General features: G+C 55.6%; 3 protein-coding genes and 1 long non-coding RNA gene across 10 annotated transcripts in view; 2 read left to right on the top strand and 2 right to left on the bottom strand.

The window, feature by feature from the left end:
- MAJIN (membrane anchored junction protein) overlaps window positions 1-3,802 on the top strand; it is a 29,711-nt gene extending 25,909 nt beyond the window's left edge. For 5 of the 7 annotated variants that reach the window (XM_027579248.2, XM_027579247.2, XM_027579246.2 and 2 more), the window contains 3 exons: window positions 356-2,663; window positions 3,016-3,118; window positions 3,440-3,687. In XM_027579248.2, the coding sequence (XP_027435049.1) occupies window positions 356-401 (46 nt within the window). In that variant the 3' untranslated portion in view covers window positions 402-2,663; window positions 3,016-3,118; window positions 3,440-3,687. Of the gene's footprint in view, window positions 1-355; window positions 2,664-3,015; window positions 3,119-3,439 lie in introns of all 7 variants that reach the window. The other 2 variants (XM_027579244.1, XM_035722803.1) reach the window with 2 other exon arrangements.
- GPHA2 (glycoprotein hormone subunit alpha 2) lies at window positions 483-3,687 on the top strand. Its single transcript, XM_027579673.2, is given in 6 exon segments — window positions 483-519; window positions 2,533-2,663; window positions 3,016-3,118; window positions 3,282-3,466; window positions 3,579-3,599; window positions 3,601-3,687. Coding segments are annotated over 6 exon segments (558 nt in total). The 3' UTR covers window positions 3,682-3,687.
- A 111-nt stretch (window positions 3,803-3,913) lies between the features above and the next one.
- Window positions 3,914-12,358, bottom strand: PPP2R5B (protein phosphatase 2 regulatory subunit B'beta). Its single transcript, XM_027579242.2, has 14 exons — window positions 12,046-12,358; window positions 11,111-11,569; window positions 10,150-10,346; window positions 9,434-9,535; window positions 9,200-9,292; window positions 8,942-9,072; window positions 7,577-7,636; window positions 7,370-7,478; window positions 6,773-6,826; window positions 6,646-6,696; window positions 6,402-6,521; window positions 5,392-5,519; window positions 5,065-5,166; window positions 3,914-4,696 (listed from the first exon to the last, which is right to left on the bottom strand). The coding sequence occupies exons 2-14, from the start codon at window positions 11,307-11,309 to the stop codon at window positions 4,549-4,551; spliced, it is 1,494 nt and encodes a 497-aa protein (XP_027435043.1). The 5' UTR covers window positions 11,310-11,569; window positions 12,046-12,358; the 3' UTR covers window positions 3,914-4,548.
- A 1,770-nt stretch (window positions 12,359-14,128) lies between these two features.
- Window positions 14,129-16,257, bottom strand: LOC113914219. Its single transcript, XR_003517414.2, has 3 exons — window positions 16,193-16,257; window positions 15,522-15,600; window positions 14,129-14,629 (listed from the first exon to the last, which is right to left on the bottom strand). It is a non-coding gene; the product is annotated as an uncharacterized LOC113914219 (long non-coding RNA).
- Between the last annotated feature and the right edge of the window lie 298 nt (window positions 16,258-16,555).

The raw sequence follows: 16,555 nt of genomic DNA, 5'->3' as shown, positions 1-16,555 counted from the left end.
CATAAATTCTCCTTGGACAGAGACTGTTCTTATTGTTGGGCCATTCAGAATTCTTCGGTTACCAAAATGCTTCCGTTCTCCCCTCTGAATCTTCAGAGTCCTTTTTGCAGAAGACTGTTAGCAAATCCCTTTCTCTCTCTAGAGCTCAGCTGCCCCATTGCAATTCTCCTTCTTCATGCCCCACTCCTGAGTATAAAGCCAAATTAGCTTTTGGGTACCTTTTCAAATGCTGCTCCAGAGTTGAATCCATACAGTGGTTCCCCAAAGTAAAAATGCCCTTGTTAATGCCCCTAATGGGACTGGGAGAAGGGAGGGACCTCTAGAATCTCAACCCATTCTGCTCTCTTTCCCACAGCTCTCTCTTCCCCTTTCGCTATTTCTTCAGAAAGAGCAGGCAGTGAACCTGCCAGATGCAACAGTGGGAAGAGTGTCCTCTCGCAGTGACTCTTCGCATTCCGTCCTCTGTGTATGACATTTCCGTCATGGGGAATGCAGGCCCCAAACTCCCCGAGTCCTCTTGTGGGTTTGTCCTATCCTTTGCCCCTTTACAATGGATTTTTTTTTTTCTTTTCAACTTAAAACACTGAGAAAAGAACTTCCTAAAATGTTCTAGTCTAAGAACTGGGTTGCTCTGAGGGCCAGTTTAGGTCTTTCATCTCCAGCACTTAGGATCGTAATGAAAATAAATTATTTATGAAGAGTTATTGACTGAATTTCATGAAATAGAGAGACAGCAGACTCTTCCCTGAAGATACAGGGAAGCGATGCCTGAAACCTCTCCCCTGGGTCTACTTAGTTATTGTTGGTGGGATGCTTTGGGTGGGTGGGGTCTGTAGCTGACGGCAAACCTTAGCCTTAGCCTCCCCGCCAGGGCTTGAGAATGGGGTCTTATAAGACTCACTTTCCTGAGCCCAGCTGACCCTCAAGATATCATCTATCCCAAATTCACCCAGTTTGGCCCCTAAGTGCACCCTCAGTAGATAAGTGCTTTCCACTCACCTATCCCTCTGGCTTTTGACAGTAATGCAGTTTAGCTTCTCAGATTAACTGCAAGTCAGCCCAGTTTAGGGGCCCTGGAGAAGACCAGGGCACCCAAGCTCTGACTTCGTGTAACCCAACGGCTGATCTGGGACACACAGGTTAGACTTGTGTTGTGTGGCCACAGATCAAATAGATGGGAATATAGGGAAACTCAATTTAGCTCAGAACAAAGGAATCTCACTGTTATAAATGTCCAGTATTAGAATGGGCCACCTTGTGAGATGAGTCCTTGTCACTTCTAGTCTTTAAACAGAGCTGATGGTCTGTCAGACGCTGGAAGGTTTCTGTGACGAATGGCAGAGATGGGGTTGGAATGCTGAGGTCCCTTGGGGTCCCCTTGTTTGGCTGACTTACCCTGGAGGGGGAGAAGACGTGGCTGCTGTAGACAGGCCCAGGTCCTGAGGGGAGAAGGGCCGAAGGGAAACTGGAAGATTAAGGACAAGTGTTTATAGCCTTTGTCCTCCTGTCCCAAACGTGGCCCGTTTTACAAAGCTGCTGAAAGGCACAGCTCCAGAATCTCGAGATCTGAGTGCCGTTCTGACTCTGACGAGCTTACAGTGAGGCCTTGGCAAAGTCACTTTCCCCTCTGGTTTGGATTCTCTCATCTGAACAACGGAAGGTGGGTGGTGTGTGCGGCTGGCTCTGCCTCTCTGAGCAGATCAGTGAGGCAGTGGCCCTGGGACGTGGGGGCCAAATCACCATAGGCTTCTTTCTGATCCCTGGCCGGCCCGAGCCCATGCAGCTACTGCTGACTAGGGATCTTTTCCATTTGCCACATTCTTGCCCCAAGTGTAATTTAGCACCACGTATGGAGAGCAGATTTGGCCTGACGTTAACTGTGTGGCCTTTAGTAGCTTTCCTTCTCTGAGCCTTAGCTGCTTTACCTGTAAAACCTGAGCCAGAGCTGGACTAAAAGATGGGCTTTGCTGGTGTTGACAGCCTCAGACTGTTCCAGGAGTCAGGTCCCTGTTATTCCAGGGACTAGGGGCAGCCGCCCTCTGTGGCTGACCCCCAGGAGGACGAGTGAAAATGAAGCTCTAAAATGGACTTAGAACCCCCCATTCTCCCCAACTCTGCCACCCAGCATATCTCAAGGGGCCCTTACTGGTGTCAGTTCCTTTGCCCATAAAAATATCCTTCCAACCCTCTTCCTGTGCAGTGGATAAGGGACAAGCAAGAATGAGTTTAGTGGCTTTAGGGTTGGGGTGGCAAGGCCCTGAACAGGGGAGTGTGTTGCCCAAGGTCACACAGCAGAGAAGAGAACCCTGGCGGCCACAACTCAGCCCAGTCTTGAGTCCTCTCCCCACGTGCACACAAGCCGCCCACTCCAGCAGCTCCTGGGCTTTTTTCCACATCTCACTGCCCCCAGCCCAGGCCCTCAGGCGGCAGAAAGCGGCAGAAGCCACTCTCTGAGGACTACACCTCAGAGAAGAGCCGGATCTCCCAGGTGGGGTTGCTCCGAGGCCTCTGCCCGGGAGGCAGGCCTGTAAGCTGATCCCCAAGAGGGCGTGGCTCCAGGACGCTGGCAAATAAAAATCCGGAGAACCGGCGCTGTCTGGAGACGAGCGGAAGACCTGAGGAACCCATTCCGCGAGCCACTCGGTTCCTGGGCTTTGGAAGTGGTAAGCCGCCTGAGGCAGGAGGAGCTTGGGGAGGGCCTGGGGCCTGTAAATGGGGCCGATGGAGGGAGGCAGATGTTTGTGCTCCAGGTGTCAGGAGATTCCAGGGGAGAATCACTGCCGTGGGCTGACAGCTGCTCACACTCACACCCATCATGAGAGACGCACAAGCAGACACAACATGCACCCAAAGGCAGCTACGGGGGAAAAAGACAGCCCGGCTCACAGGCTTGCCTCACCCCCGTCAGAAAGGTCAGCCTCACCCTGGCTCATTCACCGGGAGGCACACAGTAAAGAACTGCCCCTCCCACCTGCACACTTATCTAGAGACAGCGAGCTGCCCACTGTGTTTCAGATCCCCATGGCATCCCCCCAAATGCTGCTCCTCTGCCTCCTGGTCCTGGCGGTCACGGAAGGTTGGGGTCGCCAGGCGGCCATCCCAGGCTGCCACCTGCACCGTGAGTAACCCTGGGAGCAGACAGCCTGGGTGGGAGCCGAGCGCTAATGGATGGGACCGAAGGGCAGGCAGCACCCTCAATGGACCCACGCGGAGGTTCTGGCGACAGGAGCTAGGTGAGGCTTTGCAGAGGCGCTGTCTCCCACTCGCCTGTCTCCTTCTAGCCTTCAATGTGACAGTGCGAAGTGACCGCCAAGGCACCTGCCAGGGCTCCCATGTGGCACAGGCCTGTGTGGGCCACTGTGAGTCTAGCGCCTTCCCTTCCCGGTACTCCGTGCTGGTGGCTAGTGGCTATCGACATAATGTGACCTCCGTCTCTCAGTGCTGTACCATCAGTGGCCTGAAGAAGGTGAGACAGCCCAGCCCAGCAGTGGCTCTTCGGGGATGGGGAGAGACAGGGAGACGGAGATCGCAGACGGCCCAAGGAAGGTGAATGGAACACGGGTCCCCCTCTCCTGCAGGTGAAGGTGCAGCTGCAGTGTGGGGGGGGACCGGAGGGAGGAGCTGGAGATCTTCACGGCCAGGGCCTGCCAGTGTGACATGTGTCGCCTGTCACGCTACTAGCCCGTCCTCTCCCTTCCTCCTCCGCCTTGGTCAGAGGGTTTGAGTTGGAGTATGTCCTGTGTATCCTGAGCCTCCTCGAGGACAACAGCTCCGCTCTCTTAAGATTCTGTGATTGTCACTCCTGAGAAGAGGCCAGTCTCTGCCTCTCCCCTGCCTCGGCCTGGCCTCCCAACCAGTCTGTCACCGTTTCACTCCCCTCTTTGTCCCTACCCCTAAATAAAGCAAGCAGTTCTCAAGTTGCTCTCTTTATTTAAAGTCTACCCCCAGCCAGGGGAAGGGGGACAGACCATGGTAACTGTGACACCCCCCCCCACCCTAGGACACGGGGCATCTCTTCTGCCTGTGCCCTCACCCCTCCCCCTGCCCAATAAATAAAAAGGGGACAAGGAAGTACAGGGTGAGGGAGGGGAGGGAAAGAAGACGCCCCAGGGGCATGTGTTGGGGTGAGCTGGGGAGAATAAATAGACCATGGATCCCACGGTAGGGTGAGGAAGGACCTCGTGCTGGCACGAGGCGGGGCAGGCGAGGGGCTGAGTCCCCTTGCTCTAGGCAGGAGCGGGGGGGGGACCTGCCTGCAGTCTGGAGCCCAGCTGTGCGGGGCAGGTGCAGTCCCCAGTGGCAGCTTCCCGGTCAAGCCTGCCCTGGTCAAGTCCTGCCACAAAGGCCTGCGAGTTCTGTTGCCAGGACCACCATCTCCTCTCCTCCTCTCCCCACAGTGAAAGCTGCCCACGCTGGGCCAGGCAGGGAGCCCTCCAAGCCCGCTCTGGCAAGGCCAGGGGTAGGTGTGTCTCTGTGGGCCCCTGGGTAGGAAGAGGGGATGGAGGGACTGATAGCTCTGGGCTCAGCTCCTCCCCTTCTAGGGGATCTCTAGCTCTGACCCCCACTGGTGGCCACCGGGGCTGGGAGCCGTTGGAGGGGTGCCTCTTTGGCCCCTTGGGTCCCCCGTAACCGGCGTAGCCGTAGCTCCTCCAGGCCTCGCCATAGCTCCTGACGCTCCCGGGCCTTCTGCTGCTCCCTGGGGAGAGAGGGTGAGGCAGCTCCCCTACCCGGGCCCGCCCACCGTCCAGCTTCGCTCACCACCACCCAACTGTAAAGGGACTTTACGGGACCTTCCGCTTAAGGAAAAGAGCACTGGGAAACCAGCCCCGGCCTGTGGTCATGGAGCTGAACGGGAGGAAGCTCCAGACCTGGAAGAAGACTTGGGAACACGACTGGAGGGGATGCAGTGGGGAGCTGGGCATGGATGGGCCAGCAGGAACACAGGGAGAGACTAAGCATCTGATCACACAGCAGGTGGGGCCGTCCTCCTAGGCTCCTTCCAGCCGCAAGGAGCCGGCTCCGTCCTGCTTTTTCCCCTCCCCCCATGCCCAGTCCAACACTCACTGCTGCTTTTCTAGCTTGTAGGAGGCTGTGAGCTCATCAAACAGCTTTCCATTCATCTCCATGAACGTCTTGAGCACGTTGTAGATCAGAGATACGATGGTTCTTGACAGGGTCCGGGGAGGGGTGAGGAAATGGGAACAGCTTCGTTTGGTGCCATCTCCCTCCCTAGCGCTCTGCCCACCCCTGTTCCCCAAACACACATGTCGCTCTGAACACCGCAGGCACTGCTCTCAACCTGCCCCCTTTCCCATCCCTGACCCTCTCAGGTCTGGACTGGCCGGCCCTGGACCCAGCTTCTGTGGGTTAGGTCAAGGCCTAGGCACTCACTGATTCCAGTGTTCCTTAGAGACTTGGTAGAGGGTCCCAAACACAGCAGGCAGCACAGTGTGGCAGTTGTCCTCGATGAGGCTCAGGATATACTCATTGTTCCAGAAATACAGAGCCCGCTCTGCAACCTGGGGCAGCAGGGTGGCAGAGTGAGCGCCTGGTAGTGGCCTCCCTCGCAGGTGCAAGGCCCGGTATATCCACCCCCCACCCCCACAACCCAGGGAGCCCTGTCCTCCACACACCCAATCCCCAGGGCTCGTCTGACCCACAGGAGGCGGCAATGTAGTGAAAAGAAAAGAGCACTGATGTGCAATCCAACGCTCAGGGTTGAATCCTAGTTCCACTACACCCTGGACAGATGTCCTAGGGTGAGGCATTTAACCTCTCAGCCTCCGTCTTCTCAACTGTAAAATGGAGCTAATAATAGCTATCTCCCCAGGGCTGTTGTAAGAATCACATGAGGTATTTAATAAACTTAAATGCCAGAGTCCCTGGGAGGAAGACTTGACTTCCACCAGGTTAAGGCACATGTGAATGGGCGGACGTCTGCGCACATGTGCAGAAAACAGCAACTACAGCCAGCCTGGGGAAGTGGAACCGCCCGGCTGGGCACTAGAGTGGGACTAACGGAATCAAAAGCCACAAAGAAGAGGGGAGCGGGGATAAGAACCCATTCTGGAGCACACTCCAGTCTACCCAATAGGTTGGCCCGACACTCTCTTTAGTCCTCATCACCACCTTGTGAAGAGATCACTGTGGTCCACTTCACAGATGAGGAAGCTTCATCAGATCCGAGTGGCAAAGTGATTGCCCAGGGCCCTTCAGCCCGTGGGGAGCATATCTGAGGCCTGGCCCTAGGTCTCCTGACCTTAAGTCCAGCATCTCCCCATTATCAGACCCTGGCGGGTCGAGAGGGTGAAACTGAGGGTGGAGGGAGCTGTGTTAGGTCGACTGGTCTGCCCTCCTCGTCCATACCCTGGCTCCCACCCCTACCTGTTCCCACCCCATACCTGGAAATGGGGGCTGGACACACAGCGGGCCACCTGCTTGAAGAGCGGCTCCTGGATCTTCACAAACTGGGAGGGCTCAATGACATCAAGAATCTCTTCCATCTCCCCCAGAAACATCACCTGGGGGTGGGGACACGGGAGACAGCACTTCCCATCTCCCCCCCCTCCCAACACATTTGGCTGCCCTCTGGAACCAGAGCCCTCCTGACCCCCCTCTGGGGGACATCAGAGCCCTTCTTCATACCTCCTTCTGTGTACAGGTCTTTGGCCAGTATTTCAGCAGCCCCCGGATCACCTGTGGGAGTTGAGGCAGAAAGGAGTCAGACCTGCAGGGGTGAGGCCTGCCTTCCGCCCCGCCCCGAGGTACTCACGTGCTCTGTCAAGGTGGCATCCTTCTCCAGGAACTGCACCACACAGTAGGCCAGCTGAGCGGGGGCGGGGGGGGGGGGTAGAGAGAAAGAAGACTGGGGTCAGGAGGGGACCATGACAGGACACCAGATGTTTGCTCCCTCACTGTGTCTCCTCTCTCATTCACCAAACATTTACTGACTAGCCGACTACCTCGGATGTGCCAGGCACCACGCTCTGTGTGCAGGGACACAACCACGTGCCCCCAGGGGGAACATGCTGCAAACTAGCCCTTATAAATTTCACAAAAGTTTCCATAATTGAAATCTACATCACAATCTACGGGAATATGGAAAGAGAAGAGTTTAATCCTGCCTAGGGCAGGCCGGGACGGAAAAGGCTGGGAAGGCTGCACAAAGCTGATGTCTGAGATCAGCCTTAAAGTGCTGTGGAAATTATCTAAAGTGGATGGAACAGATTTAGCAAAGAAAAAGAAGGTGAGGGAGGATCCCATGAGCTCATGACTTAGTGTGGCTGGAGCAGAGTGTTGGGCTGACCCCACGGCCGCCCTGACTCTGTCGGCACCTCTCTGCTGCGGCAGGGCCAGGCCTGGGCCTTACCTGGGCATGAAAAACAGACAGTGACTTGACAGAGTGTAGGGGAATCAGGACCCGGACCAGGAACTGCTTGTGCTCGGTCTTCAGGGGCAGTGCAAAGCCGTTGATGATGCTGAGGAGGGGGCAGAAGAGAGGAGGAGGGCTCAGATGACCGGGCCTCAGTCTTCGCTCCCAGAATCCTGATGCTCCAGCCAAGGCCCAGAGAGTCACCTTCCTAAGATCTCCAGCAGCTCAGCCACACCATTGAAGTGCTCAAGTTCGTAGATGAACCTGCGAGGAGAAGAGCAGGATGCAGAAGGGCTCAGAGCAATTACAGCAGGCCCCGTCTCCCTCAGCCATCCTACCCGCCACCCCACCTTGCACACTAATCCAACTCTCTCCCAACCCCAGAGGCTGAGCTCCCTTCCCAAACCAGGCCCCACTGAGATCCACGCCCACCTCTGAATCACCCTCCTCAGCCCAGGCACTGGGGCTCAAACTTCTCTTCTATGAGGAATTCTAACTTGTCTCTTTCTCCCCCAGACCCTAACTCTCATTTTCTGGCCCCCATCCAGTCAGCAGGCACCTAGCCTGCATCCTTCGCTCTTCATGCCTTTCAACTGAAAGAATGACAAACACTTAGAGCGCCTACTCTGTGCTATGTACTTCTCAAAATTATAATGAGAGATAGGGCTTATTAGATCCATTATACAGATGAAGAAATCGAGGTTCAGCAGTTCAATGACACCTGCCCCCAAAGTTAGTAAGCAAGGGTTCTAATGGACTTGGAGCTCCTGGAGGACAGGGATCTCTCTCAGCTATTTTGTACGCCAATACCATAAGAGCTAACGTTTCAGGGGCGCTTGGGTGGCTCAGTCTTTGAGCGTCTGCCTTCGGCTCAGGTCATGATCCCAGGGTCCCGGGATCGAGCCCCGCATCGGGCTCCCTGCTCGGCGGGAAGCCTGCTTCTCCCTCTCCCACTCCCCCTGCTTGTGTTCCCTCTCTCGCTGTGTCTCTCTCTGTCAAATAAATAAATAAAATATTAAAAGAGAAAGAGAGAGCGAGAGCGAGAGCGAGAGCGAATGTGTCAGAGTCCCAGCCTTGGTCAAAGAGCTACATACTGTGTGCTTTGGAGACATCGTCTCATTTCACCCTGATGACTGTCCCGGGGTGAGTAGAGCTATCATTCCCATTTTAGAGATGAGAGAACTGAAATAATCTGCCCACGTTCACCGAAACATTTGAACCAAACTCAAAAAGGCCATTGAGCTCCAAAGCCAATCCAACTACAAGGCCACGTGGGCCCCTATGCCCAGTGGGCACTGTTGCTCAATACACATTTGCAGAAAGAATCTTTTTATTTGGGTCTTTATATGGCTCAGCACAATAAGGGTCAGAAGATTTGATCCTAGGCCCCCAGGACTGGCCTAGTCCCTGCAAACCAGTCCATCTCTCTCAGTCTGTATTTCCTCATCTGTAAAATGGAAATAAATACCCTTGCCCTGCTGACCTCACGGGAGCCTTTGCCTCCATCTTCTCCCCTACAGCTCTCCCTTCCCTCCCCAGGTCTCAGCTGGGCAGGCAGCAGGCACCCACCGGAGGAAGATGTGGCTGCACTGTTTGCGGATGTAGGCCCGGAGCCCCAGGAACTTGCCATAGACCCGGTGCAGGATGGTCTTGAGGTACTCACGCTCCCGGGGGTCCTCACTATCAAATAGCTCCAGGAGCTAGGGGACCCAGGGTCAGGGGTCAGGGGGGGAGGCCAAGCCCAGGTCGCTTCCATCCTATCCCCACACCCCTCAGAGAGCCTGCCCCTGTCCCACGGCACCACCCGGCCTGGGCTCCCCACTTCACCATCAGCACAAACTTTTGATCCACATATCTCTTGGCCACGGAGGGTTGAAAATCTGGGCTCTCCAAGAAACGCAGGAAAAACTCGTATACCAGCTGGGAGAGGGGGCAAGACAAAAAGGTGAGTTCAGGGACAGCCTCCCTCCTCCCCCTGCCGTATGGCCCCCTTCTGCCAGTCTCCTTGACCCTCTCCCCTCTACTGAAACTCAGCGTCCTGCCTTCCCCAGCCCCCCACACCTGCAGATGTGGCCAGGACGGCTCCAAGTTGGGTTCATCCTCTTCAGGATCAAACTCAGGGTTCTCACTGGGTGGTAGGGTCCTGAAGATATTCACTGAGATCTGAAGGGCAGGATCAGGGTTCTTTTAGGAAGAGCCCTCAAAGGCAGAAGTCAGGAGGTCTCTTATCCAAAGTTCTAATGAGCCTCAGCACCTGCCTCTGCAAGCAAGTCACTCCTCATCAATCATTACCTGAACACACGGAAGCCCTGGGCCGGGGCGGGGGGGGGGGGGGGGTGCTGGGGACCCAGAAATAAACAAGACACATCCCTGCCCTCTACTGGGCACAGTCCAGCAGGGAAGACAAGATGTTAAGTGGTAAGGTCTACACTCTAGTCAGCACAAAGGAGATTTCTAGCTCGAACACTGAGAAGCTTCACGGAAGAAGCAGCACCTGAGCCAGGCCATGGCAGTAAGGGGCATGGTGGGAGTGCACACCAGGCCTCAGGAGAGCATAAGCCCAAGTGTAGGGTGGGTCAGGCCCAGGAGGCACTGAGGGACCTACTCAGGCCAGACGCAGTGGGGCTGGGGGATGGGGGGAGGGGAGAAAGATGGGGGCCTTGAGGCTAAGCCAGAGAGAGGCAGGTATTCTCTGCAGAAGAAGAGGACCGCAAGCAGGTCAGTAGGGTTCCATGTCCCCCAAGCCCTCCCCCAGAGGTCAGGGGCCAGGTGCTTACCATGCGGATGATGTCTGGGTAGACAGGCTCAATGAGGACCCCCCGGGTGCTCCCCACACACTCCACCAGCTCATTCAGTGCTGCCCGCTTCACCTCCTTCCCCTTCAGGTCAGCCACACAGTCCAAAAAGTCAAACATCACCCCACACTGGGCCAGCTTCCGGCTCAAGAGCTCGTGCAGCTCCGAGGCTGGCACATCTGGGGAGAAGGGAGGAGGCTGAGCCTGCGCCCCAGTTACCACGGCTCTGGGCATCGGTGTACCCTCCGAATCCACAGAGCAGCCTCCCCTGCCCCCAGACCCCCTGCTCTTGTGACATCCCCCACTCTTTGCAAGGAGCAAACGACTCCTGTCCCATCCTCCATTCCTGCAGGGTAAAGGAGCTGCATCTCTTCCTCCTAACCCAGGCTCAGACAGCATGATGGCCTGACTTAAAGCAAGGTTAAGAGACCCTGGATGCCCGGGCTTTCCACAGGTGCCCGAAACCACCATGCCTCCCTCTCATAGCTGGCGCTCTGTTCTAAGAGCCAGAAATGAGAAGGAGGGTGGGGCCTGAGGATTTCTTGGGTGCTCTCTGGCTCAGCCAGTTGAGGGCCCTGTGACCCAGAGGTGGGGAGACTACATGGTGATTACAGGGAGCCATGCTGAGCACCTGCTCCAGGACCCTAGCAGTGGCCTCCTGGAACCCAGGCTCTGGGCCCCACCCTTGGCCCTGGTCTGCCCCCCAGGGTGGCGCCACTTCCAGATGCCCCACCTCCAAGGATGACAGGCCAGTCAGGCCATGCGTCAGCAGAGAAGGCTGGAGGCCTGGGGGGTGGGGGTCATCTCCAGTGGTGGAGTCCCTCGCCTGGAAGGGGCCATCTAAACCCTCTAATCACGGCTGCCAGGGCTTGTCACTACACGCTGCAGCCCTGCTTGCCCGCTGTGGGACTCAGGTACCCTGGCAGCCAGCAGCAGGGCTCACCTTTGAGCAGCGGCAGTGGAGTGAGCTCTTGCTGGTTGCTCTGATAGCGGAACTGGGAGGAGCTATGGGAGCGCCGGGGCCGGGCCCTGCGGAGGGAACGGCGGGAGAAGCCATCCACCTTGTCGGGTGGGGGCACAGGAGATAGTCCTGGGGAAGAAGGGCTGGTGGGGGTGCTTGCAGGGGGCAGCTTTGTCTCCATGGTGGCCAGGTGGTGGGTCAAGCCTTCAGAGCCCCTGGGGTTCCCTCTGGGCCTGGAGGATGCCGAATGGGGTGAGGCTGACTAACTCGGGCCCATCCTGGCGGGGGGGGGGGCACACAACCACAGTCTGGGCCCCCCCCCGCCAGGGCCTTCGGCAACTGCCCAGTCCTGGGGGCAGGCAGAGTAGAGAGGAGGATGGCTCAGGCCTCAGGTCCTTCCTGGGGGTCCCGAAGAGTCCAGTTAGGGTTCTCACCCTGGCTCTTTTGAAAATGCAGTCAGGGCAGAGAGACCAGCAAAAGAAACAGAGAGAGCCTGTCAGTTCTTCCAGGAAAGACAGTGTGTGGGGCTGCCCAAGTCCGAGTGCTCAAGTCTTCTTTTCCCTCCTACCCTCGCTCAGATCCTAAATACATGTGCAGTCTCTTCCCACAGGAGCCATGTCCCACCCTTCTCCCAGACCTTAAGATCCCAGGCTCCAAAACAACCCCTCTTGGGATGGGGCCTATCCCCCGAACCAGCCCCTACCCCAGAATGGGGAACCCCATCCTAATCCCTGGCCCCTAAAAGAATGGGGCCCCCTTCTGCTCCACTAATCCAGGCCACCAGCGACTTCCCCAAGAATGGGGGCCCTATCCCCACGCCACCCCTCCCTCCTAAAATCTGGCAACCTCCTCCACCTCAGCTCCTCCTTCCTCGCCCCCCAAATCTCATCTGCCTCCTGGTGGGGGGGAACACTCACTTCTCAGAAGCCCAGACTCCCGTCCCCAACCACCGGGGGCTGCAGGTGGGGAAGGGGCGGCTGTTCAGGTCTCCTTCGCAGCGGTTCCGCTCCGGGCGCTGGCTCTGGGTGGCGGCGCTCCTGGGTTCTCTCTCGGGCTCCGGGAGAGCCGGAGCATGCCCCCAGCTCAGCCCCAGTTCGGGGTGCGGGCGTCCGGTGCGCTCTGGGCTACCCCGGCAGCGTGCAGACCTCTCCTCAAGTCTTGGGACCCGACCCAGCGCGGCGCGGCGCTGCGGGAGCCCTGGCTCTGTGCGCACCGGCACCCGCCGCCCAGCTGCTCAGGATGACATCAAGTCACCTCCCCCCGCCCGGCCCGCACCTCCCCGAGGGCTGGGGTGGGGGGTGGTGGAGGGGGGTGCTGCGTCAGAAAGTTCCCAGGGCCACTGGGAGATGTAGTCCCCGCGCTGCTTAAAGGGGGATGCCAGACCAAAGGGGTAACCCCTGCAGGGGCCTGGGGTCAAAGCTTAAGCAGAGCGGGATGGGGTCCAACTGGGGCTAGGCTCCCACGTTCTAGAAAGGAGACTGCATCGGAAGAGAGGATTCGGAAGTCTGCACCAGGAAGCTGGGGGTGAGGCCAGGACCGTGACGGGAGAAAGGCCCAATCCTATACCAGGCCCAAAGATTTGGCCCGCTTCATCTGTGCCCCAGGCATTCCACCCGCGGCGGAATCCCACCCTCACCCCAGAATGGCCGGACACGTCAAACCCACTTGGAAACGGGCACTGAACTGGTTAAATAGTCTGCGGTGAACCAGTGCCTGCTGGGAGAGGTGTGGTGCACCCAAGACTGCTGGGAAATGCAGTCCGCCCTCAGGCCTGCAGTCCCCCTCCCATCCCTTGCTGTCTATGGTGACATCATGGTGTAGGGTTTAAAGGGCCAGCGTGGATATGGCAAAGCATCCGAGCAGGGGGTGCTCCCTGGCGTGCCATCCCACCCCAGGCAAGCTGGCCTCCCTGGACAGACCTCCCTTCACCCCTCTAGGCCCTAAGATGTGATAGTGGGGTCTCTGGTTCAAAATTCTACTGCAGGGCATCCAAGGTACAGCTGGGATTCCAGGAGTTTGGCATTCTGGACAAAAGTTCCTGGCCTACAGTCTCGGGCCTCCTTCTTAGGACCCTGGACCCCAACACCCTTTATATCTCTTAACTCCATCCCCTACACTACACTGTGAAATCTCCACCCAGAAGTTTTGCCTGGGATGAACAACTAACTGGTTCATGTAAACGGCAGGAACGGGCAATGAGACTTGGACACTGAGGTCGGGAACGGGACTGGGGCCATTTTCAGAGTCTTCTTACCCTGCCTTAAGCCTTGGTGACCACCCAGCCATCTTCCCTGAGAGGTGCCCACCTGCTGGAGCAACAGAAAGCAAAGGCCGTAGTTTAGCCAGGTGGGGTAAGGGCTCTACGACTGAGGAGCTTGCCAGAAGCCCCCCTGCTTGGTAATCTTCAGCCGGCCTTGTCCACCTTGCCCTTGGTGTCCTTATCTGTCAAATGAAAACCCACAATTTTCTCCTTGCCTACCTCCCAGGCTCAGAAAGTGAAGCCCGTCCCACATCCGTGCAGAAAAAGCTGGGGGACAGCAGGCCCACAGAGCCTTCTCCAGCCAGGTGAGAACCCCCAGGCCCAGAGAAGAGAAGTGCTTTGCCCAAGGTCGCAAAGCTAGGACCACAGGTCTCCCAGCCTGAGTCAGGAGGGCACCAGCTCCAGCCTCCCACGCTAGGCTCCCTGGAGGCTAGTGCCCTGAACTCTGAGGGTCTCCAGGCCAGAATGAGTGTGGAGGGTTCATGTTTTATAGAAAGGGTGTGCTCCATTTGAGGATTTGGGGGCCTGAATGGTGGAAGACGTAAGACTTCCTACAAGCAGTGGCATTTGAACTGGGTCTCAAGATAGATACAGTGTCACCTGGGGGGTATTGGGTAAAAATTCCTTTTTAAAATCATCATTATTGAGATATCATTCATATACCACACAGTTCACCCGTTTTGGCATTGTCATTTAATGAGTACAGAGTTTCGGTTTTCCAAGATGAAAAAGTTCTGGATATTGGTTGCACAAAAATGTGAATATCTCTAACACTACTGAACTGTACACTTAGAAATGGTTAAGATGGTAAATTTGAAATGTGTAATTTACCACAATTTAGACAAAATGCAAAATCCAGGCCCTCCACCATGGATCAAGTCAAAAGCCACAGCCCCTAGGCTACCTTCCATGATCCCTTCCACACCTATCCAAAGGCCACTGAAGGGAATTCCCTGAGGGGCTTCTTCGGGGTGGACCATCCCTGGGAAAGGGAGAGCCTCCCCCCAAGGCCCCACAAAGCCTGACCCTCCCCCCTTTTATCTCTGTGGAGAGGAACCATGGCCTGGGTCTTCATCCCAGAAATATATGAGGGGCCCCCACACCACCTTCCCTCCTGAGAACATACCATTCTCCTTACTCTGTATTTTTTATTCTCCCATTCAGCTCCTGCTCCAAGGCCCGGGCCAGGTTGTGGAATGACTAGGTCTTTGGAGTTGGTCTTCTGTGGATCTCATGGCACACTGGGGGAGGCAGCAGGAAAGACTTTTGTGCCCCTGAGTCCTGTTTTTTCCTCTGTTGTGGTGCAGACACTGTGCTATGTCACAGACGTGAGTACAGCCTCACTGGAGGGAAGCTGGCCCAAGAAGCAGCCACCCGGATTGGGGGCCTGGATACTGAGAATGGCTCTGTGTTCCCAAGCTTTGTACATGATGCACCCCATTCTCACAGCAAGGGAATGACCCCTTCTCTTAGTCTGGACATCAGGACAACTTTCCCTAGACTCCAGAATACACCCTTCCATCCCCACTGCCTTTGGGAGAAGTGATGTTTGTTCATTCACTTGCTCCATAGGCTCGTAGACACACAGCCTCAGTTTTCCTCTCCTGTAAAATGGGGATATTAATAGTACCTCCCTCCAAGGGTGTGGTGAAGAGCAGATGAAGTAACGCCTATAAAGTGACAAGCCCATGGCCCAGGACATCACACAGGCTCAATTCATGGTGTCTATCACTTTAATTATTATTAATTTAATAAACATGTGATGAACACAACACTGCCCCTGGCCTGTCATGGGGAAAGACTGATCTTTTTTGATTCGTTCCACAAGCATTTCCCTGTTAGCCTGCCTCCTTGAATGGAAACTTCCCAGGGCTTCCCCAGATTCTCTTTTGAGTTTGTTCCTTAGTCCCTTCCAAGTAAATGAGCTATACCACCTACTAACCCAACCCCAGGTCACAGGGGATAGGAACAGGCTCCTGGAGGAACAGTGACTTTGCCTTAGGCCACACAGGACTGGACTCCAGGTCCCTGCCCCTCAGGCCAGGGTGTTTGCCCTTGCTTCAGGCTGACTTTTAGCATTAGATTGCAGTAGAGTCCCCCTCCCTTGTAAGGCTAAAATAGGATTATAATTACCTGTGGGTATCCTTTAAGTCACCCAGGATGTAAGAGGGCTTGGGTGACCAACCCTGTTGAGCAGGAGTTGGCAAACTTTCTGTAAATGGCCAGAAAACAATTATTTGAGGCTTTGAAGTTACCCACCCCCCTTGCGCCAAGTGCTCAACTCTGCTGCTGTAGCAAGAAAGCAGCCCCAGACAGTACTTAATCAAGCGAGTGTGGCTGTGTTCCACTAAAACGTTATGGATACTCACATGTAAATTTTATGACATTTTCACGTGTCATGAAATCTTATTTTTTGGATTTTTTTCAACTACTTAAAAATGTAAAAAAAAAAAGCAAATAAAAATTGTACAAAAACAATAGACCCCTGCTCAAGGGATTTAAAATCCTTTCGTTATTAACTTTAGGTTAGAGATAAGAAAAACCATTGTTTTTTTCAGAGGAGCTGGAGGCCTGACCAAAAGCAGAGAGAAGGGAGGGTGGGTAAATGTCCTGAACAGCATTCCAGGTGAGGAGGGGTGAAAAAAGATTTCCTTGCTGATGGACTTAACAGCAACCTTTACAAATTTGCTTTCTTATTTGTAAGATGGTTTTCTTATCTGTAAAATCGCCACCTTAGAGGATTAGAAGGGTTGAATGAGATAAAAGATGGTAAAGCGTTTTGTAAAATGCAAATGCTTACTCACTTAATTGTTTCTACGACGCGTGCTGGAGCTCTCACACAGACTCTTACTCCTCTGGGGAGCTTCCGATTAAGTTTGATGAGACATTGTCCCTTTAAATTCTCCCCAACTACCTCGAGGAGGTGGACCAGTCGGCACATGCGCGTTCCTCCGCGGGGCTGGCACCTCAAGCCGCAGCCTTCCCAGAGCCCGTAGAAGGGCGGCTAAAGGTTCGCCCCCACAGAATTTTTACGCAGGCGTAAATCAGGATTGGGAGCACTATATCATGCAGAGAGCCCAGTCCCTTTTTCGTGCTCGAAGACTCCGCCCCCCGCGGCCAATCACTAGGCCTCGCCCTTTACAATGGCGAATGGCAGTGAGCGTGGG

Source organism: Zalophus californianus, chromosome 11, assembly GCF_009762305.2.
Source record: "Zalophus californianus isolate mZalCal1 chromosome 11, mZalCal1.pri.v2, whole genome shotgun sequence".
Taxonomy (NCBI): domain Eukaryota; kingdom Metazoa; phylum Chordata; class Mammalia; order Carnivora; family Otariidae; genus Zalophus; species Zalophus californianus.
Note: the sequence above shows the minus strand (reverse complement) of the source record. Positions and strands in the feature narration are given on the sequence as shown.

Coding starts and splice junctions, on each gene's coding strand:
- PPP2R5B (XM_027579242.2), bottom strand. CDS start 11,309: ATGGAGACAAAGCTGCCCCCTGCAAGCACCCCCACCAGCCCTTCTTCC. Junction 7,479..7,576: donor CTGCTGGAGATCTTAGGAAG/GTGACTCTCTGG, acceptor CCCCCTCCTCAG/CATCATCAACGGCTTTGCAC. Junction 6,522..6,645: donor AGACCTGTACACAGAAGGAG/GTATGAAGAAGG, acceptor CCCCACCCCCAG/GTGATGTTTCTGGGGGAGAT.